The sequence below is a fragment of the Lepidochelys kempii genome, chromosome 11 (genome assembly GCF_965140285.1).
Source record: "Lepidochelys kempii isolate rLepKem1 chromosome 11, rLepKem1.hap1, whole genome shotgun sequence".
Classification (NCBI taxonomy): domain Eukaryota; kingdom Metazoa; phylum Chordata; order Testudines; family Cheloniidae; genus Lepidochelys; species Lepidochelys kempii.
Genome location: NC_136390.1, coordinates 64,754,229 through 64,779,969, shown reverse-complemented (window position 1 = coordinate 64,779,969; position 25,741 = coordinate 64,754,229). Strand labels below are relative to the sequence as shown.

At 42.9% G+C, this 25,741-nt stretch overlaps 1 protein-coding gene across 22 annotated transcripts in view; it reads right to left on the bottom strand.

Moving 5' to 3' along the window:
- Positions 1-229: 229 nt before the first annotated feature.
- The window catches only part of MAP2 (microtubule associated protein 2), a 341,433-nt gene continuing 315,921 nt past the window's right edge, over positions 230-25,741 (bottom strand). For 13 of the 22 annotated variants that reach the window (XM_073306661.2, XM_073306672.2, XM_073306668.2 and 10 more), the window contains 4 exons: positions 10,725-10,817; positions 9,262-9,343; positions 5,611-5,723; positions 230-4,310 (listed from right to left, as the gene is read on the bottom strand). In XM_073306661.2, coding sequence (XP_073162762.1) covers positions 4,095-4,310; positions 5,611-5,723; positions 9,262-9,343; positions 10,725-10,817 — 504 coding nt within the window. In that variant the 3' untranslated portion in view covers positions 230-4,094. The remainder of the gene's footprint in view (positions 4,311-5,610; positions 5,724-9,261; positions 9,344-10,724; positions 10,818-25,741) is intronic. The other 9 variants (XM_073306670.2, XM_073306674.2, XM_073306675.2 and 6 more) reach the window with 1 other exon arrangement.

Sequence of the window (25,741 nt, the reverse complement as noted above, 5' to 3'; positions counted from 1 at the left end):
AATATTTCCCTAAAGGCTGATGTGCTGGCTGTAAAACTGAGTACTTTGGCAAGAAATAAGGGGAAGTAAGCGAGAGCCACTACTTCATCTGCTCTGACTCGTCTTAAGACGGACTGTATGCATTGCTAGTAGGTATATTGTTATTTTATATTTTCTTAATAGCAATATAATGATATGCAGTGAGTGGGTGGGGAATATGATCTGCATCACAAATAAAAGATACAAGCGGTTAGATGACAAGCAATTTTATTTTGCAAAACAATCACTATACAGCAACAAATACAATTGCAAATTGGATTGAAAAACATGAACTAACTACCACCAGCCATTCAAGAAATGTCTCTTTATGGTAACAGGCTCTAGAATTATCAGAAAAAACACAGGTTTGTAACAGCAGACTGTATTCCTCCAAATCCCAGCATACAGAATATGTTGGTTTTTTTGTTTCTTTTTTCTCTTTGCTAAAGTTGAAGTGGCTTTTATGCCTGACCTTTCCAAATCTGAAAGTAAATTATTTTCCTGTAGAGGGCATTGCTTGAGTAAGATTACTAGCAAGGGAGCTCTACACACACCTAGGCTAAAATTCTATCTGCTTCATTTTATATAACAAAAGTGATCTACACTTAAAGACATCTGTCTTTGAAGGGATGTTCATACTTGATTTTCAGAAAATATTTTGGTCCAGCCCAGCAAAAACTTTTCTCATATACAGTAGTCCACATAGACCGCCTTTCAACTCCCTTTGGGTTGTGTAGATAGGCCAGTTTATATATATTTGCAAGCAGTCATAATGAGGGAAGAAATGTTGCTACTGTACATTAACATAGTGTTAGCTGGCTAATACCATTTACTGCTATACAGTGAAAATATGTGTTGTCTAGTGGTCACAGGAGTATCCTCATCATTATTAGTTTCTCCTTCATTGTTGCTGGACCAAGATCTGCTCAACTTTTTACTGGATTTCTTCCTGCCTAGGTTTACATAGAAACAGATATTTTGCTGATGTGGAGACACTCAGAGTGCCTTTTCCATTGTCCTACCACTCAACAAACATACTCAGTTTTGATTCTCCCATGACTAACCGATTTGGATTAATTTAAATTTTCTATTTATTCATTGTTACAAATAGAGAGAAGTTGGCTCTTAGATGTCACTGACTGGCTAAACCTGCCAATAGAATAGAACTGTTAAAGACGTGGGTTCCAGAAAACTGGAACATGGCCACCAAGTGCTTGCAAAGTTTTTAAACTGACACTCTTCTTGAGAAGGTTCTTATGAGCTTTTTCAATGACTATCTAGAGTTGCGTAATGTAACTTGCATTTTATTTAATATAAACTCTTGGTTTCTTTTATCTTCATCTAGCTCCTCACAAAAGCTCTAGAACTCTTTCTATGGAAGGACAATTATTGATTACAAGGACTTTGCTTGAATGAAGACAAGAAAGCTCATTTCAAAGCATGAAGTAAATGACTTGGTGTGTTACGTCAGTTTGACTTTGGATGTGTATGTGCAATAACTAAACATCACCATCTACAGAATGTTTTTTTTTTTAAAGCAGGATAAAAAGTACTTGAGTCACAATTTAAATACTGTTCTGACCAGCTGTGTTCAACTTCAGTGAAGCTGAGGTTCAGCAGTACCTTAGGCTCTTCCTAACATTGGCAAAAGGCATAATAAAAACACTGCAAGGCTAATTTGCATTAATTGATGGAGAGCAACATGATCAAAAATATTGTTCTTCTTCCTCCTTTTGTTTTTTTAAACAATGGCAAGATATTTTTATGGACCACACCAAACATTATTTCCATGTAAATTCCCATTGGTTATTCTAAGCAACAGTACAGCAATTACAAGGCAGAAATCAGAATCCTCTTGATGCACTTAACATGTTTGCTAAACTCCCTGTCTTTTGTATAAAATAACTGACTTACAAACAGCATTAGGTGCTTTATAGTGTGAAAAAGCTTTTTGCAGAGTTGATGTGTGGGGCTATTTAGGAGTTCATCTTCAGTAAGATGCATGGAGTTTGAGCCATATAATTCATCTTAATGCCACAGGGAACAACTGCTTGGCCAAAATCTCCATTCATCACATTGAAGATTTACTCTTTAGTATTTGTGAAGTTTAATACTGTGAATTTAATTCTGTGGAATCCTTTGCTATTAATTATAAGAATCCTCTGCACAGACACAAACTTCTTCTCTCTGTTCTTTTCAATCAACCCCCAACACACACACACACACACATAGTAAAAAGAACAGAGTACTCAAAAGCTTCCAATACACACGGTTGACTTAATACACAATTCATGTCTAGCTCAGTTGACAGTGTAAAGATTAGCTAGAGATTTCAAAAGGAAGAGAGCCAACAATCTGCAAATATGTAAATTTGTCATTTTATAATGTCTACTGTACATAACATCAGCAGATTTGTTATCCACTGATGAGTAATACCACCCTATTACCTTCAGCAGTGTTTTCTTAGTGTCCATAATATTGTGTTGGAGTTCTCTCAAGTAACTCCATTAGATCTGATGTTTATGTATCTCTCTGCAAGTTTATGCACACTTTTCTTATACTTTTTATAATCAACATACACTTGCTGCTTCTTTGTTGAGATTTAAAGATGCCCTATTTATCTATTCAGTCACCTTGGTGATCCAGGCTAGGGAGTTCATTTTATTTATCTATTTAATTTATTAATTATAATTTATTGGCATCTCTACAGTGTTTACTGCTATACTAGCAGAGTGCCCGAGTGTACACATAAGACACTACTGAAGGTATGGAATGACACCCAAATACTTTTTTCAACTTTAGCAAAAGAAAAAAATTCAATAAAATAAATCCAACATTCATTGTTACTATAGAAGCTTTAAAAAAAGCTAAAATCAAACTGTTTTTGATTTAAAAAAATCCAGAATCCAAACCCACCTCTTTGGAAACCCTTTTTCTAAACATCTGGAACTCACAAAATCAGTCTTGGTGAAAAAAGGAGGGTGGGGAAAAGGAATAATTTTTCTAGCATCACAGAAGAGACTTGCATCTGACACTAAAACAGGGTCACGGCTTTTAGTTGTTACAGAAAGCAGTTTCATGCTAAACGTTTTTGTCTTTTTATGTATTTTTTTCTGAATAGGGGAAAAAAAACCCTGCTAACATCTACTTTTACATACCTAAAATTGCAACACCAAAGGGTGCAAGAGACACAGATACTGTGAATAAAGAAGTATAATATTCAAGTATATGAGGGCGTATCACAAATGGCCACAGAGAAATATATATATCTATAATACTGTATCAAACAGATGGAAAGGATGTGAAACCGGTAGTGTGTACACAAATCTAGCCGCTTAACCGACATTCTAATCAGACACAAGCCCATTGAAATGGAAGTGCTTCCTTTCAATAGTGTTTTTGTTTTAAAAATGCCACTTCCTCAAGCACAATTCAAATGTTTTTCAACTACTATTTTTAGTTATCAGTTAAATAATTTATTGGAATCAGCTATACACTGACATAATTATCCAGGCCCCAAAATGTTAATAACTTAATCCAGTCTTTCTCCTTCTACCCATTTATACAAAATAACACTTTTTTTAAATTAAACTTGATTTCCTTTATATGCCATTCCCATCCGGTAACTAGGCTCTTCAGTTTAATTTAACCTGTAATAAGTTACAGTGGGTGACTTTTTTTTCCTCCCACCCATCAACAGAACCATGAAATGAGCAACTTGGGATAGTCAGAAAGAGGTGGATGGCCCTCAGGCACATGGAAAGGTAAAAATGCATTTTATCATAGTACAGTACTCCATGCAAGACAGAGCAGAGCAACAATAATCATCCAATGTCATACACTGCAATTGCATACCCATGTAAACCCAGTGTCTTCCTGCTGTAAATGGAGATCAGGCCAATTTCTGCATCTATTTAATGATTTGGGGTTTTTTTATTGTATGGTTGCTACAGTCTTGGGATGTGACGTAATTTTAGACATGATAAAGAATGAATGTAACACCTGCTCTGAGCCCATTCCTGCCAAGAGCTCATGTCTAAATATTATTACTTCATACACTGCTAAATGGAGCAAATTCATAAGCCCTGCTTAGCAAGGGCGGCCGTGACATCTTCAGCGAGGGTAGCAAGCTGAGGGGATTCCAGCAGGTTGATGCTTCCAGAGGATGAGACATTGCTGAGTCTGCGTGGTGAAGGCACGCTGGACCTGCCTGGTGACTGCGTAATGATCTCAGCCCCGTGATCTACACGGGCTTTAGCATGCTCTCTGAAGTTTAGCTTCTGGCTGTCAATCTGTTCAAGAAAGGCAAAATGTATTTAAACCTTTGCTTTTAAGTAATGATCTTCTATTGCTGATTTGATTTGAAACTCCGGTCTTCTGTGGTGACACCCTTTCTTATTCATACACCATCCCACCTTTTCGGTGTGCGGCCAACTCTCTCCTTCCCACAAAGGACCTGTTGCCATATGATGCTGAGCACCTTCAGTTCTTGAAGTCAGTGGGAGTTGAGAGAGCTCAGCCCCTGCCAGAAATGTGATCAACAGCCTCACAGCACTGGACTCAGGAGTCACTCATCACCTTTGCCTGGGCTACCACTGCTGGAACACGTCCTCTAGCAGAAGGGTCCTGTCCTATAAGCCTGCCAATGATTCCCACCAAGGCGACAGCTGAGTGAATAATTCAATCTAGGCTGGGATTCCAAAGATGCCTAAGGGGATTAGGCACCTAATGTACATTGACTTTCAGTGGGAGTTGGGTACCTAACTCCCTTAGGCAGGACTGAAAAATCCCATCTTTTGCCTCTATTTCTGAATATCCATGAACATATCATGTCTTTATCGAATAATATATTATTCTACATTTTATTGGTCTGAAATGTCTTTTCTTTTTTAAAAAAGCCTTGTAAGGATTGAACATGAGGGTATCTCTGTGAGCATTCAAAATCCACCCTTGTGCAAAGCATCATCCCAAGGTTTAAAGTGGGAGTTAGGTGGTGCATAGGCATTGAGCTGGCCCTCTGCACAGACGTGAATTTCACCCTATTTGAATTGCACTGGTTTGCTGTGGTTGGCAGTCGTGATATTGTTTCCGTTCTCTAACTGGATGATCACACAAGCAATGCCAGTGTAAGTATTTGCTTGTGCAAAGTGAACATGCACATGTGTGTATGTGATTCTAAGATTTGCATTGTTTGAATGTTGTTCAAATGTTCACAGGAAGCATACACAAAAGGCCAGTGAGCATGGCTGAAGGGAAGGGAATATACATAAAACCCCAGTGTGGATTTAGAATAGCAGCAAAGGGAGAGAGCGGTCTGGAGGCAAAACAGAAGTTCAGCTGGGGAAAGGGAAAAGCATTGGGCATCAGGAGGAGCAGACTGGGAGTCACTGGCTCCAGGTTGAGAGGATCAACCACAGAAAAGTAGTCGCTTTTCCTGCTCTCACCTCTGTAGCCCTGTATATAAGTGACACACATTTTTCTGACCCATGTATACCTGCTGTGTAATTTACACCACGATTCAGGTCACTGCTGACATTGGGCTGAAGTGCATTCTCAAAGAGAGAAGCTCAGTTCATCAGGCTGATTTCTTACCTTGATATTGCCACCTCCAGGTGTATGGTGGGCATTTTCTAGGGAACCAACTTTAGCGTGAGCTTTTTCTTTGAAATCCAGTTTCACACTCTCAATTTTCACACGTCCCCCACCTATTCAAGCAAAATAAAATACAATTAAGAAAATTAAATAGTCCTAAATTTCAAATACACTTTGTTTTGTTTCCTGAAAATGTAGCTTGAGGACCAACCAGGCAAGTCAGCGGAGAGCAGTAGCTATTAGTGTCTTATTTTTCTGGGAAACAATCTGTTGCTACAGTAGCAGTAATCATGACGCAAAGAGATATGGACAAGCACAATATTAACTTAGTCCACTAGAGGATTTTTGTTTTGAGGTTCTACAGGTCCATGAGTGGTTTCGTTTTGAACAAATTTAATCAGGCTAAGTAATTTTCACGTGGGACTTTTTCATGGGTTACCCAGGGAGACATATTTTTCTGCCCCTCCCAGTTCTGTCCGGGCACAGACATTTTTTACTTCTCTGTCAAATATGATCTAATAATTCATAAAGGACCAGATTTAGAGAGGCGAAGAGCACTGTGCCCTCTATTTCAATACAGTAGAACCTCAAAGATACGAACACCAGAGTTATGGACAGACCGGTCAAGCGAACACCATGTGAAACTGGAAGTAACCAATCAGGCAGCAGCGGAAACAAACAAAACAAAACAAACAAACAAAAGCAAATACTGCACTGTGCCTGTACTGCATCTTAAAGGTAGGCACATCCGGGCTGCCTGTCCCCACCCCAACCCCATGCGTGGAATAGCCACTTACATCTAGTAGTGAAGACGCTGGGGCTGCCAGCCCAAGGCACCAGCAGAGGAGAATCAGCGCTGGGATCTGCGCTGCTTTCACCTCTCCCACAGTTGGGGGGGGGTGCTGTTTTCACACACACCCAGCCGGGAGGGGAGGGCACTGTTTTAAGGCCCCCTCCTCTGGCCGGGAGAGGGACAAGCTATTTTCACCCCATCCTCCTGGCTGGAAGGGGGACAAGGTTACAGTCTGATCCAGGGAAAGAAACTGCCTGCAAGGAAGCTGCTGGCACCGAGGAGGGAGTTTAGCTGCAGCTTGAACCTGGTTTGGCGTGTCAGCTGCTGGAACTGGAGCCCAAACTGCACTTTGTTTAGAGTTATGAACATTTCAGAGTTACGGGCAACCTCCACTCCCGAGATGTCTGGTACTCTGAGGTTCTGCTATACATGCTTAAGCATATGCTTAAATCCCATTAACTTCCATGGGATTTAAACACTTGCTCAAGTACTTTGCTGAATAGGGATGGACTCAATATCTTCATCAATGATTTAGATAATGGCATAGAGAGTACACTTATAAAATTTATGGACGATACCAAAATGGGAGGGGTTGCAAGTGCTTTGGAAGATAGGAATAAAATTCAAAATGATCTGGACAAACTGGAGAAATGATCTGAAGTAAACAGGATGCAATGCAATAAGGAAAAATGCAAAGTATTCCACTTAGGAAGGAAAAATCAATTGCACACAAACAAAATGGGAAACGACTGTCTAGGAAGGCATACTGCAAAAAGGGATCTGGAGGTCATAGTGGATCACAAGCTAAATATGAGTCAACAGTGTAACACTGTTGCAAAAAAATGCGAACATCATTCTGGGATGATCATTGGTAGGAGTGTTGGAAGCAAGACACGAAAAGTAATTCTTCCGCTCTATTCCGGACTGATTAGGCCTCAGCTGGAGTATTGTGTCCAGTTCTGGATCTTACATTTCAGGAAAAATGTGGACAAACTGGAGAAAGTCCAGAGAAGAGTCACAAAAGTTATTAAAGGTCTAGAAAACATCACCAATGAGGGAAGATTGAAAAAATTGGGTTTGTTTATTCTGGAGAAGAAAAGACTGAGCGGGGACATAACAGTTTTCAAGTACATAAAGGGTTGTTACAAGGAGGAGGGAGAAAAATTGTTCTCTCTGAGGATAGGACAAGAAGTAATGGGCTAAAACTAAAGTAAGGGCGGTTGAGGTTGGACATTAGGAAAAACTTCCTAACTGTCAGGGTAGTTAAGCACTGGAATAAATTGCCTAGGGAGGTTGTGGAATCTCCATCATTGGGGATTTTTAAGAGCAGGTTAGACAAACACCTGTCAGGGATGCTATAGATAATATTTAGTCCTGCCATGAGTGCAGGGGACTGGACTAGATGACCTCTCAAGGTCCCTTCCAATTCTATGATTCTGTGTGTTTAAGTACTTTGCTGAAGTGAGGCTCAGTGGAGAACCTGCAATTCCCACTTGGGTCAATGGTATCTTGTGGCAGTAGGTTCCACAGATTAAATTTGAACTGTGTACAGAGAACTGTTATCTTTCAGTTTAAATGGAGCATTCCCCTTGTATTTGTATTATGAGAACAGGTAAATAGGTGCATCTGTATCATTAGTTTGTATATCTCTATCATGTCCCCTCTTATTAATCTTATCTCTAAACTAAGCAGTCCCAAACGTTTTCAATCTCTCTTTATATGAAAATGTCTCAATTAAATAAAACAAAGAATATTATTTCCATTTGTAATTTCTCGTGATTTGTACTTGGATTATTTATTAAGTGAAGATTAGTAACCACAATCTTTCTTTCGTAGATGAACAAACCCAACATGTGGAGGCCTGTAACACATTCATAGAATCATAGAATATCAGGGTTGGAAGGAACCTCAGGAGGTTATCTAGTCCAACCCCCTGCTCAAAGCAGGACCAATCCCCAACTAAATCATTGCTATATGGACTCAAAGTCCTCAGGATCACATGTAATTTGCATCTGAATAAATTTGTTAGCTTATATATGTGAAATCACACACACACATATATATATATATATATATATGATCATTTAGTTCTTTATTGACTGTACATATGAAGCTTGTGTACACTATATAATCCAGAATACTGAGCATCTGAAATATTTCATATTCTGGTTTCTGACAGGAGTATGTAAATAGTTAGGTCCAAATTCAGATCTGGTGTAAGCAAGTGCAACTCCGCTGACCTCAACAGAGGTCTACTTATATCCCTGAATTTAGTCCCCACTTATGTAAGGGTAAAAACTTCCCATTTGGGGGTCGAATCATGCACCATGAGCACAGACACATTAGATGTGTGTTTATTAGATTTGGGTAATGCGCTTTCTAGAGGAGAAAAGTTTTGTAGGGAGGATGTTGGCTCATCAAATACTCTGTCTGGGATTATGTATATGCGAATTTGAATTTGGAATAGAGCTCTTAATGTTCCAGAATGCTGTCACTTAATAATCAGCTCATGATGGACTGCAAGCTGTATCTTTATCATTTCTTCTGGTACCTACCAATTAGCATCTTGAGTTGTGGGTTTGAGCATGCATTGCTGTACACTCTAGCCTTGAACCAGCAACACATTTAAACACATGCTGAATTTTAAGCATGTGAGGGTTTTGCTAGATTAGGCCAGAGTGCTTAGCATCTTGCAGGATCCAGCCCCTAAGAAGTAGGTACATTAGAGAACCTCCACTTATCCTGTTCACATTACTTGCATGAGTAGTAAGTTGCTGCAGTGGGTCTATTCACATGAGATAGGCAAGCAGGATTTGCCCCCTAATATTCCATATTAGTCCAAATAATTCCTACATTACCTGGTCTGTGACGGATGTTCTTCAGGGAGCCACATTTGGAAGTGACATGGCTCAGATCTATTTTCTTAGTTACAATTTGTATCTGTTGAAAGTGCACAAAACAAATTTTAGGAAGGCAAAAGGGCAAAGAGGAAGAGCACTAGCTTCGAAAAACACTGAAAAAGAAGAAATAGTTAGCGGAGGACAGATCATGCCAGAAAGGTGAGAAACATCTGGATTAATACAACAAGCTTCCATTCCACCAAGGAACCTGACAGTGGTGTGTTAAGTCTTTTCATTAGTAAAATGAAGATGTGAATCAAGAAGATAAACAAGGGTTATTTTCTAAGATGCTTCTGAGCTTTCCTCTTGTGGTGAAAGGCAGTGCCTCTAAGCGCTGCGTGTAGCATGATACATACTGTTGTTCTAGTCTGCTTTCTTTGTTCCTTTCTTTAATACTTATTTCCCGGGAATCTGGGCTTTTTATATCATCCCTTTCACATGGCTTATCCTGACTTTCAGATTCAAAACTCTTCCTATGTCCCTTTGTCCCCATAAGTACAGTGTAAACACTGAGTGTGATTCACAACTGAGTTACTCCAGTTTTACATCAGATTAAATCCATAATGGGGTTACACTGGCATAAAACGGGAGTAACACAGTGGCTAATCAGACCTTCTGCCTAAACCCTGTTTTTCCTGATTTTGTATTTCTTTTATCTGTCATCTAACTCTGTTAATTTAATATAGTCGTCAGAGAGAGAGAGAGAGAGAGAGAGAGAAAGACTCTGGGACCAAGCGCACACCCAACCTTGAATGACAGATGGGCTACGCTTTCAGTCTGTCTGTTACTTTATCTGGGGTGACCTAAAGAAGGCAAATATATAGATCTGCTGTACAGCCAGGACAAGCTTCCCCTTCCAGGAGCTTGAATGACTGCCTTCTGTGGAATTGTGAGCAACTTTGAATGAAGCCACATTGCAGCAGTGTGCATCTAGGCAGTCTGGCCTTTTCTCCGGGGATAGAGGGAGAGAGAACGTTGCAGGTTTAGAAAAATGTAATAAGTGAAAAGTGCGTTTGTCACTTCCTTGAAATTAGTCACCTTGGGCCAGATCATGTAAGAACTGAGCAACCTCAGCTCTCATTGGGCTCCTATTTTGTGGTTCAGTGGATGCTGTAGCCGCTTAGCACCTCTAGGGGCACTCAGCTCCTTGCAGAACTAAGCCTGTGGCTGTAAAGGCGCACCTCATCCTCTTCTTCCTAATCCATTTCCTGGCGGAGCCCTAACCATTTGCTGCGGTCTGTGGGGAAGGATCAGAAGCCCACCACTGAACACACAGGGTTGACAGACTACCAGACCAAGTTAACATGTGAAACATAAGCAAAGAAGGAAAATAGTGCTTGGAAGGAGGGGAGACAGAGGGCTGGCTGTGCAAGGCGGGGCATCACAGTCAGGACGCCTTCTGAGGTAGCATCACTACTTACATTTCCTCCCCCTGCAGAATGTTTGATGTTATCCTTGGAACCACATCTGGACTGAATATCGCTAAAATCGATCTTCTTATTTAAAATTCTAACCTAAAAGGAATTGGAGGTAACTTACTATGCTGTACACATGTTCTTTCAGTCTGCAGGTTAGAGGACCCAAGACGGCTGTGACTGCTACTGCTGGTGTGGGCAGTTAGGTTTAAACGTTGGCCAAATGGATACAGCCAACTATGGAAAGCAGCCTCAATGTTAAAACAAATCTATTGCTCTTTTCACCTCCTTCCAAGCTGGTTGCTGGTAAAATGAAATATAATCGGTGAGAATTATATTCTGGGAGTTCTCCCTGTTAGGCCTAAGGATCCAAGTTTGTCTCCAGTTTATATAGCCATTAACCTCCTGGCCAAGAAAGACTGGAGCGGATGCTCCTGGGAGGTTGCCAGCACCTCTCAAGTTGCCAGAGGGGGTCCATGCAGAGAGAGACCTGGGACAGAGGACTGTGCCTCCTGGAGAACCATACCAGATTCAGCCAGCCCAGGGAGCATGGAGTCAAGAGTTGGACTCTGGTCTCCTGCTTAGCACTTACTCCTAAAGAGCCCTCAGATTGCCTACAAAGGTAACCAGTGATATTTATTGCCATTTTACGGATGGGAAAACTGAGCCATGGGGAGGCTGAAGGCTCACTTATACCTCTCACCAGATTAAGCTGTGACAGGGAAGAGGGGTGCCCCACCTGGTCCTGGGAGTTTTTTGCCTTTGTCACAGTTTCCAGGTCACTGGGAGGAGAATGACAGCCTGTGAGATTTGCTACACCTGTGTAAAGTGTAACCAGTGCTGCCCCGCCATATGGACAACACACCCCTCTGCGGCCACTGTGCTCCTCTGTGCTCCCCATCACTGTCAGCCACATCCCTGGGGGAAAAGGGATCCCTGTACCTTGCCCCTCACACACTCAAGTGGCCATAATTTGGCTCTATGTGAGACAGCAACAGAGCCAGGACTAGAATCCAGATCTCCAAATACCTAGCCCTACCCTCAGCCCACTGGACCACAGCTGCTCCATTCAGATCCCCCCACTACAGCAGCATCTTCACCTGGCAAAAGGAGGAGCTTATTGGGACACCAATAATTTTGCTTTGGTAACTGTGCTTCTGTTTTTCCAATAAACAATGCAGGGCAAAACTGTGGGTGTCCGGGGGGGGGGGAGGGGAAGGCTCCATCCCACCAGAAGTTCACATCTGCACCAACCAGCCCTGTGCTCCTCTTTGTGAGCCCTGAGCACACGGGGAAGGGGGATTAGTGCTGCTAGTGCTCAGCTCCCCAAAGGGGACGTGAGCCGACATTTCTGGAGAGTGCCCATGGCTCCACAGGCCTCTGTCGGTGCCCGGAGTCCTCAGCGCGCCTTTTAAAAAGTGTAGCAAATGCAACTTCGGAACATGTTCCCCGCTCGCTTCGCTGGCGGCATTATGCCTGACTGTCCTTCACAGTCATTATGCCTCCAGCGTACAGCACGGCAGCCTCTGCAGCGCACACCTGATCACACAAGCCGTACGTTCCCCGGTACGCCTGAAACAAAGCCCTAAGAGTAAGACAATGACAAGCAATCTTGTCACACACACGTCTTAGATATCATAGTGAATGACAGCCTCAAACAGAGAGACAGATGAGATAAGATAGGTAGCATCCACCACAGAAGGTCTGGCTGGTGCAGTGGAACAGAAAACCCAGAGTCTGTGAAATCACGAATGAGGACAAGATGGCTGACTTCTTGCAGAGAAGAGAAAGACGATGTTGGTGGATGGGGCGTGGGGGACCACTCGAAGAACAGGCAAGAAGCACACCTGAGGCTGCGAGAGCACTTCTGCCACCTGTGACTCAGGTTTGTAATCAAGGAGTTTTACTATATCCAGGGCTGCTTTTGGAACATCAAATACCAGCTGTAGCCAAAAAAGTTTCCATCTGCACCTGGGTAAGACAATGCCACCATTCCTTCCAAATGACCCCTGGGAGCCTCATCCACACCGGTCGCCTCACCAGGTGGCGACTGCAATGGGCTCTACTTGGGGCCACGCACTGGGAATAAGGCTTAGAAGCGTACACAGAATGCAGCTGACCATAGGCTGAGCAACACACCATCACGCAGGGAGCGTATTACACGAATGCTCCACAGAGCGGCAAGGGATGCCACTATGTTTCCAAGGAGAGAATCAGGCGCCGATTTAATATATAAAGCCCTACCTGATCTGGGATCTGGTTATCTGAGGAAGCTCCTTCCTACTTGGGTCAAGCTGCCACAGTGGCATAGCTTGTTGGTGTATCACACAAAATCATGTCCCTTTGGGCAATGTGGAGATGGGGAAAAGCGTGTGTTTGACAGTGCTCCTTCCTGACTCATGCTAGATCAGACCATGAAACTGCAGGCACATAAACTAGCTCAACCCATGGTTCTCCCATCTAACCACCAAATGTCTGGGTTTCATCCTTGCATCCAAATGGCGGTTAGGGTCCCGTGTTAGAGTCTCAGTGGTGGAGTAGTGTCATATTCTTTGTTATGTTTTTCTCTATGGCCTAGATCCTCAGCTGGGATGAATCAGTGTCGTTCCATTGACTTCAATGCCAATATAAACCAAGTGAGCATCCCCAGTGAGGGATTTCTGCTTAAAAATTGAATACCTGGTGTGGCCCAGTGTAATTCCTTGGGGGCCACATCCTAAGGTCTTTACTCAAATATTGCATGATTTTTATTCAACTATGCCTGAGTAAAATAAGGACCTCAGGATATGGTTTATAATACTAATGTACTTGTGGCATCTTAGAGACTAACAAATTTATTTGAGCATAAGCTTTCATGAGCTACAGCTCGCTTCATCGGATGCCACAAGTCCTCCTTTTCTTTTTGCTGATACAGACTAACATGGCTGCTACTCTGAAACTAATGTACTTGGAATTTACAATGTCTTTCCATACAAGCGTTATATTTTTGTAAGGCTTGCTGATAGGCATTTCTAGATCACTCTTCAACACAGCATTCATCACAGTCATGTCTATAACGTAGCTGACAGGCAGAATAGGAAAAGCTAAGTTGACTGACTGATATTTAGCTGATAGGTAGATAGATTAATAGAGACAGATTCATTGGTACCCTCTAGCTGCTTACTGTCCATCTTGTAACACAAAGCAGATGCAAACCCAGCTTAACTGTCCAGTGGGAGGAAGGCAGTCTTGTGGCTAAGACACTACACTGGGACATATGTAATCTGGATTCAATTCCCAGCTCTGCCACGGCCTTCCTTTGTGACCTTGGGCAAATCAGTTAATCTCCCTCTGCCTCAGTTCCCCATCTATAAACTAGGGACAATAATACTTCCTTGCCCTACAGGTATGTTGCCAGGATTAATGTTGTGAGGCTCTCAATTACTATAATCATGGTGGGCATGTCAGTACAATACCTTAGTAGATAGCTAAATTGGAGTGTACCGTTGAATCAGGTCTTTTGTCCATGCTCCTGTACCTGAGTACAACATTTATGCTATTTATTTTCCTTCCCCGGGGTGATGCTGTCAGACCAGGTGCCAGCTCATGCCAAGGCAACTGGACCTCACTAAACACTGACAAATGCATAGCTGGAAACCAACCTGCCTCACCTATGTGTTACTCTTATTAAAATAGATATTAGAGTTATAAGAATGTCTTTAGTGTTTAGACTTTATGGGATACTTGTAGGAGGCTGCACATATTAATCCTACTTATAACATCTGTATCCCATGTTATAAGATAATGTTTAAATGCTTGCTCTGTAACTATAAAAATGTTTGCCAAGACTGTGAACCCCCACCGTCAGGGGAGAAGCATCAGCAAGTGTGAAATACTAGTTTATCACAAGAGGTGTCATCTCTTCCTCATAAAAGAAGGTCTACAGACATCAGACAAGCCACTGTGCAACATCAGTGGACAAAACACTTTGCTGATTGTTCCTCCCACACCCATGGAGAGGAGACATGCACCAAATGCTCATCTCATCAGTTTGATTGCTGGGGGAAATCCCTGTGTGACGCATGACCAGAAAGGATTAAGCATCCTGTAGGATGAATGACTCAAATTCAACCCTTAAAGACATATGGGGAGATAATGTTTGTGCTTTTGTGTATTTACATATATATTAGTCGTGGTCAACAATGTAATCAAACAGTCGCTGTCTATGCTGTATTCTGTTAATTCAGAGATCAAAAGAACATCTTAACATTTAAATGAACTGTAAACATAGGATGTCACTGTATTCATCTCTCTTTGAAATGTACAGCAAATCATCTGCAAATGGTGGAAAAACAGGCAATTGCTTTATGTTAATCTGTGTGAATAATTACTGGTGATCCTTAGGAAATATACCTAGTTCAAAGTCGCCCTGATTGCCTATTGTTTACCCAGGACTGTATGGTCAAGTGGATGCTAGAACATTGTATAAAAGACCCTTGGGTGCTGATCCTGTCATCTCAGATCTGCTTAAGCTTCATCAGGGGAAGTTTGAGTCGCAAGATTGAGATCTTGGTTAAGCTGGAACACCCTGAATATGATATTGGACATTGGACTATAACCTATGGATTAAATTCTAAAAGAACTCTTTGCAACTACAAAGCTCACCATCTCTGCTATGAATCTGAAGCACTATGCATGTCTGTATGTATATTGATCTTTTAATCAATACTCTCTCTCTTTTCTAATACATTTTAGTTTAGTTGTTAAGAATTGGCTGTAAGTGTGTATTTGGGTAACATCCAAAATATTCCTTAACCTGGGAGGTAATGTGTCCGATCTTTTGGGATTGTACAACTTTTTTATATGATGAAGATGATTTTCATTAATCCTCATCATATCTGACTTGGGTGTCTAGGTGGAGGCCTGAGGCTGGGTTACTTTAAGGGAACTGTGTTGTTGACTTCTGAGTAACCAGTGAGGTAATAAAGGAGCTGTTTTGTGCTGGCATGGTAAATCTAAGTATTGGAATATTCACCAGCTTTGGGGATTGTCTGCCCCATTCTTTACAAAAAGAAAAGGAGGACTTGTAGCACCTTAGAGACTAACCAATTTATTTGAGCATAAGCTTTTGTGAGCTACAGCTCACTTCATCGGATGCGTCAAATAAATTGGTTAGTCTCTAAGGTGCCACAAGTACTCCTTTTCTTTTTGCGAATACAGACTAACACGGCTGTTACTCTGAAACCATTCTTTACAGTTCACCATAATTGAGTGACTTCAACTGGCTCCCCCTGGGACTCCAGTCACACCCTGTGAAGGAGAATTTGTATCTCTGTGCTGCTTGAACTCTGAGGGCAAAGACCCCACATCACCGTCATCAAAAATCCCCCAAGATTATGAGATTCTGTAGCATGAAAAATAGAAATGAACACAAAACGAAACACATAATAAATACAAATATACAATATGAATATTAGGGCTGGAATTGCCAAAGGAGCGTAAGGGAGTTACCATTCAGGAATCAAAGAGAAAATTCCCTGAGAAGTAAGTACCAATAAGGCAGAAAAGAAAACGTAGGAAGTTAAGATTCATCTTCAGAAACTCCTTCTACAGCTTTTCAATTATGTACAACATCATGCGAGCATTTAAGAGCCTCCAATATCAGCAGCCTCAATTTTGGCAGACTCCTCTCTGCTAATCTTCTCTCCATGTCTGGTTTCTCCCTGATAGCTAAAATTATGTCACAGCAATATGTGATTGGTTACCTGAGATCTGGTGCGATGCTGACATTAGCCGCTGGCCAAACTGGATGTGAACGAGAGAACAGCACCATTCGTCTGATGTGCTAGCTTCCTGCTGCACAGATTTGGCAGCATACTTTTTCATAACCTTTACGGTACCCCCACTGGACTGAAACTGCTGGGTTTCCTCTTATTCTTCTGACACTAAATTACCATGGTATCTAGGAATGCATGGAGGAGTAAATATTTCTTACAGTATGGAGGAGAGATTCCTTCAGCACTCTCCTTAACAAAAACAATCCAAATGAAGTGTACTGAAAAAGTTAAATTTTTTCTGACAATGGCCCCCTGTGTTTGTGTGGCTGGAAAGGGTTTTATTGCATTATGCTTAAGCTAATCGCAGCCCAATGAGCTTCCGCTGAATTACACTGCTCCCTGTCCCTGCTGTTGGACGTCGGAGTCCCACAAGCCCTGGCTTCATCAGAAGCAGGAATTCCGGGATAACACACAGAGAGGGCACAGCCAATGGCACAACAGGTTTCCGAATGAAAACTTGGCTGATTGGATTCTCTAGGTTCTGCAATAAATATTATTCCAGAAAAGGGTATTGGGCCAAATTCTGCTCTGATTTACACTCATGGCAGCTCCACTCAGGGCACCTCCCTTGACTTCTGTAGCACTGCATCCTGTGTAGATCAGGGCAGACATTTGCCAGTAAGCTCTAGCTGCGTCTGCTGAGTTTGAATTCCACTTGTCTGAACATCTGAGGAAGTGGTTCATCTCTGGAAAGCTTCATGGGGGGAAAATGCCTAAAGTACTTTTACAACTGCTGGTTCTCTCAGTACATTTTGAGACCTGCACTTTATGAGGTAAAACCTAAGCCCCCTCCATAGACACAGAGGGCCTGAATGACAGTTGTAATAGCAAGGAGTTGGGCACTGAGGGGGCACCATCCATATGGGGGGGGGTATGTGTATGTGTTTTGAGTTTTTTTAGCAGGAGTAAGGGTAGAAGGGAAGACAGGAGAAGACCAAGAGAGAGGTAGGGAGGACCTGTGGTTCTGCAGATTTCACCAATGTAAGAGTTAGTTCTGCTCCTACACAGGGGTATGCTCATGGCATAGAATCTGAATCTGGATTTCAAACATCCCAATGTGCAAGGGCATTCAGACCTGGCATTTCCATTCATGCCCATCTCTGCTAGCAAGAGAGAGTTATGTTCACAATGGACATGTGTATGTAGAAGTACAGAGTGGAAGACCAAGAGCTGGAAGACAGACTCGAGCTCAGTTTTGCTCCACAGCCAAAGGCAGTGTCCATGCCTGCGTGCAGCTGGTGAAAAGAAGAACCGCATTTCATTCTCGCCAATGTTAATTCTCTTCAGATGCCATTCACAGCAAAAATAAGACTGCTGAGAACCCTTCTCTCTAATGTTCAAATTACTTTCCAACCGCTGGGCAGACTATTCATAACTGATTTCCCTGGCCTACCCTACCACCCGGATGCCCACTGAAACAAAGAAGAAAAAGTGAGATACAGAAGGAAATTATAGGCTGTGAATACATTTTCCACCAAACTGATCTTTTATGTTCTCCCCAATTTCCATACCTTGTAATTATGGCTGTGCATGGTCTCTCATAAGCTTCCCCACAGGCACTAAAGCTAGGTCATTTAAAAATATTCCAGCTTGGCTTCATTTCATTAATGTACTCTTCAGCGAAAAGAGAAAATTTTCATGTATTTTGAGCCACTGTTCATGATTTTCTCCCTAGGATGTTTACATCCTAGCCCTACCTCTTAATATGTTTTTGTAAGATTTGTTTGAGATCTATTATTCTGTCTTTGTGCCATATTTCCTGCTCAGGTTTTTTGTACTTCAGACTTGGGCTCCTTTGAGGTCAATGAGACTGCTTACATACTTAAAATTATACCTACGCCCTTGTACCTTGCAGAATTGGGGTCTTGGAAAGTGCTCTAAGAGCAGTCACTCTACTTAGGCACCCCACAGAGCTCATCAAAATAGGGGGCCTGATTCTCTCCTTACCTACATCAGTTACCCACCAGTGTAACTATACTTACTTTGGTGGAGTGATTCCCGATGTACACTGGTGTTAAGTAAGATCAGAATCAGGCTCATTTGGGGAAAAAAGGGTGAGGAGAGTGGATAAATGAAAACCTGATCAGCACCAAGCAAGATTCCAAACATGTGAGCTGGAAATGACCATTGATCTCATAGTTTTCAGGGCTTTTAGCAGAGGCTATGTAAAGGGGTTTGGTTCTCTTGTATGGGCAAGAACCTGAAGAGAATTACTGTGATCAGCACTTTCCAGAGACATACACACTGAACTTGAGGCTAGATCGTGCTCTTGCCTCACGGAGCCTAGTGGAGTGATTGGTTTAAAGCCACTGGGTGTATTCACCCTGAGTAGAGGGACAGCACAAGGCTTCTGCATAAGTTAAATCCCACTATGAAGCCCCCAATAAAGGGGGGCTTAACTGGTGCATACGCCTAATGGTGGCCCTCTGCATTGGGTGAACGTCACCCACTCTGAGAAGAGAGTCAGGCCTCCTGCAACGAATTTTCCATGTTAAAAAATCTCTCTACAAAGGTCAGTGGCCCAATCCTGTAGTCTTTATTCAGGCAAAACTCCCACTGACCTCATCTCAATGGGATGTGTTTTCTCCAAGTAATATTGATATCACTGGGAATAAGAACAGCAGGGCTAGGCCTTATGAGGAGGTCATCTAGGTCATTAAGTTCATACAAACCCATGTTTCTTTGTCTCTTTAGCAGAAATACCCCTCTGAACAGTGATATATGGAGGGGCACCAGCTTCATAGTTGTGACGAGTGGTATGAACATGATTGCACGGAAGGGGAAAGGAGGCTACATGATATCATGACAATCTGCTATTGACATCCAGAGCCTGATCCAAAGTCCACTCAAGGTGATGGAAGAGTTTCCATTGATTCCAATGGGCTTTGGATCAACCCTGAGGTGGCAGCTGTAGTTAAGAATCCATTCTTCATCTTCAGCTGCCTAAGAGAGCGTGTCCAACCAAGTCAGACAGGGACCTGGCTACAGTGATCTCCATGTCTGTCACTTCTAGTGATGATCATGATGATGCCTTGATAATATGTTCATCTTAACTTTGGCAACCAGGGCCACTTGGGAGACTTCAGCTGGTGCAGAATGGGGCTGCCTATTTTCCAAGCGGGTCAGACCCTTGAAAACCTAGAAAACCTGTACTCTGCACAGAGGGCCTGATCATGGTGCCATTCACATACATGGCAAAACTCTTCACAGCTTCAGTGGCAGCAGGATTGGGCCTACCCCAGGAGAAATTCAAGGTGCTGGCTACTATCTAGAAAATCAAAAATGTTCTGGGATCCAGTGTGAAACTGGCACCTTTCTCAGGAGACTCAAAACACATCACTTCGTTCAGGGTAGCTAAATAAAAGGTCTGGAATGTCCCAGGGCACACCAACTCTTGAAGAATGAGCATCATCTGCCTTTTGCTCAACAAGAAAGTTCCCTGTTCTTTGTCGAATAAGAAGGTCTGATACTGTGGTATGCTCAAGTGAGTGCTCAACACTTTCTGCAAATCAGGACTTTAAGGTGACTCAGATGAAACACCTAAAATATTGAGGCACTCAAAATCTCTAGTCACTTTGGAATAGGCCCTAAATTTGGGCAGTTTGGCCAAAATGTTGTAAAGGACTCCCAGAAACAGTGGTGATAGACATCATATAGAGGCATGTAATAAATACAGTAGTAATTAAAAGAATATTTAATTTAAATTAATATGTCCCTTTAAAAAGATTACATTTGTGGTGAACATGTAATTCTATTACACACACACACACACACACACATTAAAAGAACATTATTAAGGTTGCAAAGTCAAGCACTCAAAAGTTAGGAAATGGCAGAATTATCTCTATGCAACCTTAATTTCATCTCCTTGTGTGTGTCCATTAGGATACAATCTTTAATTACATGGTCACATACTATTTTTCCCACAGGGCCCCTGATTCAGTCTGTGCACAGTAAGGACCTACTTTGGGGATGGCATAATAGACAGGTTTTTGTGTGTGCAATTTCCTAGGTTTTTAAAAAAGCAAACTGAACCCTGCCCAGAAATTTCAATATGTGGCATCATATTGACACCCACATGGGTCATCAGGAGGGCTGGAACCTTTAGATCCACCACACAAATCTGTCCACTTGAGTTAACAGAGTAACTGATAGCAGTAATAGGTTGCCATCCTCTATATGGACCAGCACGAGAGGGGGATTTCATAGACGTTCACAGACAGCAGAGGAATGGTGAGATTCAGGAATCTAGGCTCTGGAGGGGAGTGTTCTCTAGTGGGCATAGACTCCTCTGTCCATTCCTCCAAAATTTGACCCCTGCTGCCCTGTCCCCTCCAAATTTCCCCTGTCCCAGTCTTGTCTCTTCCCCACTCCTGGCTGCTTGTCCCAGTCCCATTCTCCTGGCCTATGCAATCCCAGTCTCAACTTCTCAGGCTTCTCATCACAGTCCCAGTCTCCTTACCGATGAAGAGCTAGTGTCCCCCTGCCAATTCCCTTTCCAGTTTCAGTCTCCCACCCCACTCCCAGCCATATTGCCCAGACATTTCCAGTTTCCCCCAGCTCCTCGCCCAGCCACACCCAGCTTCCCCCACCTCCTGGCTCCTCATCCGATCTCTCTCTTCTCCACACTGACCTCCTCTTCTTTCCCTTCCCCCACCCAATCACATTCTCTGCTCACTCTGGCTCCTAGCCCTGATCTACCTTCCTGAGATCCTCATCCAATCTTAGTGTCGCTGCCTCCCAAGCTCCTTGTCTCCACCTCTTTGCCCAGCCTGCCTCAGTTCTCCCCACGGACCCTGGCTACTCATCCCATCTGTCTCCCTTCCCCCTTCACCTCTTCCTTCTGCCCCACTGGTTCTAAATCCTAGTCTCTTTGCCCTCCCAGCTCCCTGTCTAAGTCTCTTTGCTTACTAGTCCCACTCTCCCTGGCTCCCAGTCTCCTTGCTCAGCTAGTCCCAATATCCCCCCACCTCATTCTCAGTCCAAGTTTCTCTCTTCCCCACCACCAGCCTTCAGTCTTCCCTAACCCAGTGAATCAGGTACCCATTTGCATCTCGGTGGACTGGAGGCAGCCTTTCTGTATGAGATCAAGCAAGACTCTGACCCCTGACTTTTAGGATTGTAGCCAAGCACCTGGAGCACTCAGCCACCATGCCTCATATAGGCTTATACTTAGGCCAAATTTGAGCAGACACATCCCAGACACCGAGGCCAGTCCCTCCCAAATTTCAAGTCCCTCCTCCAGAGCATAGGAGTGCGAGAGCTGTTAAAAAAAAGAATTTTTACTGTGAGAAAACCAATGTGTTATTCTCCTAGTCTCATCCTTGGAAACAGCTGAACTGTTTTGGCTAGAAAGAAAGAAAGAAAGAAACCAGCTTGAGACAGACACTTGGCATGGAAAATTTCAGCCCTAACAATTAAAGTTTGGCAAAGTTATATGCAATGGAAAGGAGTCTTATAATGGGATGTGTCAGGCAACCTTAATAACAGGCAGTACTACCAGCCCTGCCCGTGATCATTTTTTAAGCATAATGATCACTGATTTACATCTTTGAAGGATTCAGTTTATTGCTTTTTGCAAAGCTTCATTATAGCTAAAAACAAATCATGGCATTGTAGCGAGGTGGGCTGGCTCCCCGCTGCCCTGGAGAGGGATGAGCCTCTCCGGACACCAAAGTGCGTGGAGCCAGTGAACCCTGCACCCACCCCTCGGAGGTCAAGGCGCAGGACAGGAAGTATAAAAGCCCGACCACAGAGCTCAGTTGAAACACAGCCACCGGGGAGGCCAGCCACCTGTGGCGGAGCTCCCAGCTGGGAGACCACGGCAATCGGCAGCCGACCTGAGGACTGGCCAGACCAGTCAATTCCTGATGCTAGCCCGAGCCCAGAGACGCTGCCAAGCTTGCAGATCGCCAGTTACCCCGAGGAGCTGTCAAGCCAACCGAGTGCCAGTTACCCCGAGGAGCCCAGGGTGTGTGACCCCTTGGAGGACGCCGGCTGGACCCAGGTTATCTCTAGAGAGGGAGATAGGAAGGTAGCCCGGGGGCAGCCGACCCTAGTCAGGCTGCAACACTGCCAGAGCCCATGTCAGTGTGTTGCGGCCAGGATCCCCACTGACCCAGCAGCGGGCCTTCTGCCGCTTCTAGGGCCCCGGGCTGGGACGCAGTGGAGTGGGTGGGCCTGCGTCCCCCCTGCCACCCATCTTGCGGGTGGCCGTCTCCCCCTCTCTCAGGCCGCTTGGAGCCAGGAGCCTGGGTTTGCTAGTGAACTGTTTGCTCAGCCCCTGCTTGAGGGCCTGAGCTACTGACTGTTGGCTCCGCAGCCAGGCTAGTTCCCCGACACTCCTGACAGAAGTAGCGAGGTGGTCTGGCTCCCCGCCGCCCTGGAGAGGGTCAAGCTGGCCAAAGCCACCCAAAAGCATTTATCTAGTTAATCATATGGTCACTGAATCAGCTATTCTCTGAACAGCAAAAAATATCCCATGCCATCAGAATACAACAGGGGAAGTAATAACTGCTGGGAGCATAAATCTTTTAAGTACTAATACTCTTATGCACCAAAGAAAATTAAATGCTTAAATTGTGACATTGTCAACATCACAAACCCATGAAATTCCTAAATGCTCAAATCACATGGAAGAGAGTTAAAAGATGGTGTTCTCATGTGTATCATACGGAAAAGCTCTCCCTCCAAAATTAACAAGTGGGGGGGGGGGGGGAGGATTGTAAAATATTCTTTAATGCTGAGAACAAAAATCTGTATGTGATCTTTAAACCCAACCACTATAAAGGTTATTTTTATTGTTTATAATGTATGTTGCAGCAGCACCTAGAGGCCTTATCCGCACTGCGCTAGTTGCTGTACAAAACTCATAGCAAAACGATGGTCTCTGCATCAAAGAGCTTGCAATCTAAGTATAAGTAAAGAGACAGCAGGTGGATTTACTGAACAGACCAGGGGAGCACAAAGTCACAATGAGATAGCTGTGATCGGTATTCTCTACACCTTTTATCAGTAACTCAGGGTATCTGATAGGAATAAAATAAATGGTAAAAAACGAATCTTAGAGAACATTCCCCTCGACGCACAAAAAAATGAAGATCTGAATTAAACCCACTGAAAATAAATGCCATGATTCAGCACATTTTGTTTCTGGTACTGGACTTCAAAAAATAGATTCACAGTTTGCTTGAATAATGGGCCTGACCCTATAAACTTTACCAATAATCCTTCCTCGTGCAAACAGTACCATTGACGTCAAGATCTTAAGTATCTGCATTTGGATGGAGTTAGGCATACAGATTAGGCCCAGCATGTTTAAGGGGAGTGATTTTCAATCTTTAGGGCTTGTGTAACTGAGGTGAGGGAATGGAGAATCAGGCTCTAAGGATATGTCTACACTGCCAAAAAATCCCCAAGGCAGCAAGTCTCAGAGTTTGGATTAACTGACTTGGGCTCACGGTGTTTGCACTGCGGGGCTAAAAATCGCAATGCAGATGTTGCTTCTCCGGCTGGAGCCTAGGCTCTGTAACCTGGCTATCTGGGAGGGTCTCAGAGCCTGAGCCCCAGTCTGTGCAGTAACATCTACGCTGCTATTTTTAGCCCCATAGCTCAAGCCCCGTGAACCCAAGTCAGTTGACCTGAGCACTGAGACTCGCTGCATTGGTTTCTTTTTGCAGTCTAGATGTACTCTTGGTGTCTATCATGATAAACACCCATTTTTTCATGTTCTGTGTGTATATAAATCTCCTCACTGTATTTTCCACTGAATGCATCCGATGAAGTGAGCTGTATAGCTCATGAAAGCTTATGCTCAAATAAATTGGTTAGTCTCTAAGGTGCCACAAGTCCTCCTTTCCTTTCAAATCTGCAATTTTAAAATGAAAACAGTGCCCGACAGAATATTCTCTTTCCACTTTAGCAACATAAATGTACTTCATCTCCGTTGACCCAGAGTAGAGCATGGTATTTAACATTTAAAATACAAATACAAATCCGATCCCGTTTGTGCCTGCATGTTTTTGTTGGGCAGAAGCACATTCTGTGAACCACCGTTTTTGTTTCAAATTGACACAAGGCAGGTTCCAGATGCACATCAATGTGGCTATTGCATATGCTCACTAACAGGCATAGCTGCTCCCCGTGAATTACTGAAATGATATTACACAGTAACATATGTAGTGCGCATAGAGCATTTCTCATGTTCAAACACATAGCAACTCATTTGTACTCACTACTCCTCTGTGAGATCCAAAACCTATTGCAGTTAATGGGAATCTTGCCATTGACTTCAATGGGCTGTGGATTGGGCCCTACCCCTGTTCACATTGGGTAGCAGCTACTCACATGAATAGTTCCAGTGAAGTCAATGGAGCTAGATAATGTGAAAAAGTGGTTCACAATCTGACCCTAAGTCTTATCCATGAAGTGACTGACCCAAGATCACATAGCAAGTGGGTGGCAGATCAGGATTCAGATTCCCAACTCTATGCTCATTCCTATAAACCTACCCTCCCACCTTCCCACAAACAGAAGAGACTCCTCCACCTGCTTGCCAGAGTGTCTGTAAAAAAATTAATAAATACATGTACAAGTAGCAGTAACCTTCTTCGTGGCCAAAATAATTAAAATAATTCAGGACCTAACTTTTCAGTCATGATTCCAAAAAACCTTCCATTAAATCAATGGGAGCTTTTGTAAAAAAGGACTGTAGAATAAGGCCACCCGTCATTATTTTTGTACAAACCATTAATAGTCAACAAAATTTCGAAAGTTAAAAAAGCTTTCAGAAAAAAGATGTTGTTTGAACAAAAGGAGAGTTTTAAAATAGGGCCTGATGTACTGATTTCTGATTTTCAAATTAAAAAATGCTCTTGGATACAGACATCTTCTCCAAGTTCCAGCCTGGAAGGAATCTCTCCAGCTATTTTTTAAATCCACAAAAACAGACCCTTTATGATGGAAATGCAATTGTGTGACACTATCTTACTCCTATGAACTGTTGCCTTGGTAAATATGCAAACGGAGACAGTTGAACTAGGTCTAACTATATGGACACAACTGCCTTATAGTGACGTGTTAGCTAAGTACTTTGGCAGTAGCTGAGTTTCAGAGTAGACCTACACCCTTTAAAATTTGCCTGCTATGTCCCTGATTCAGGAACGCACCTATTCATGCGCTTAACTTTAAGCACATACTTGAAAATAT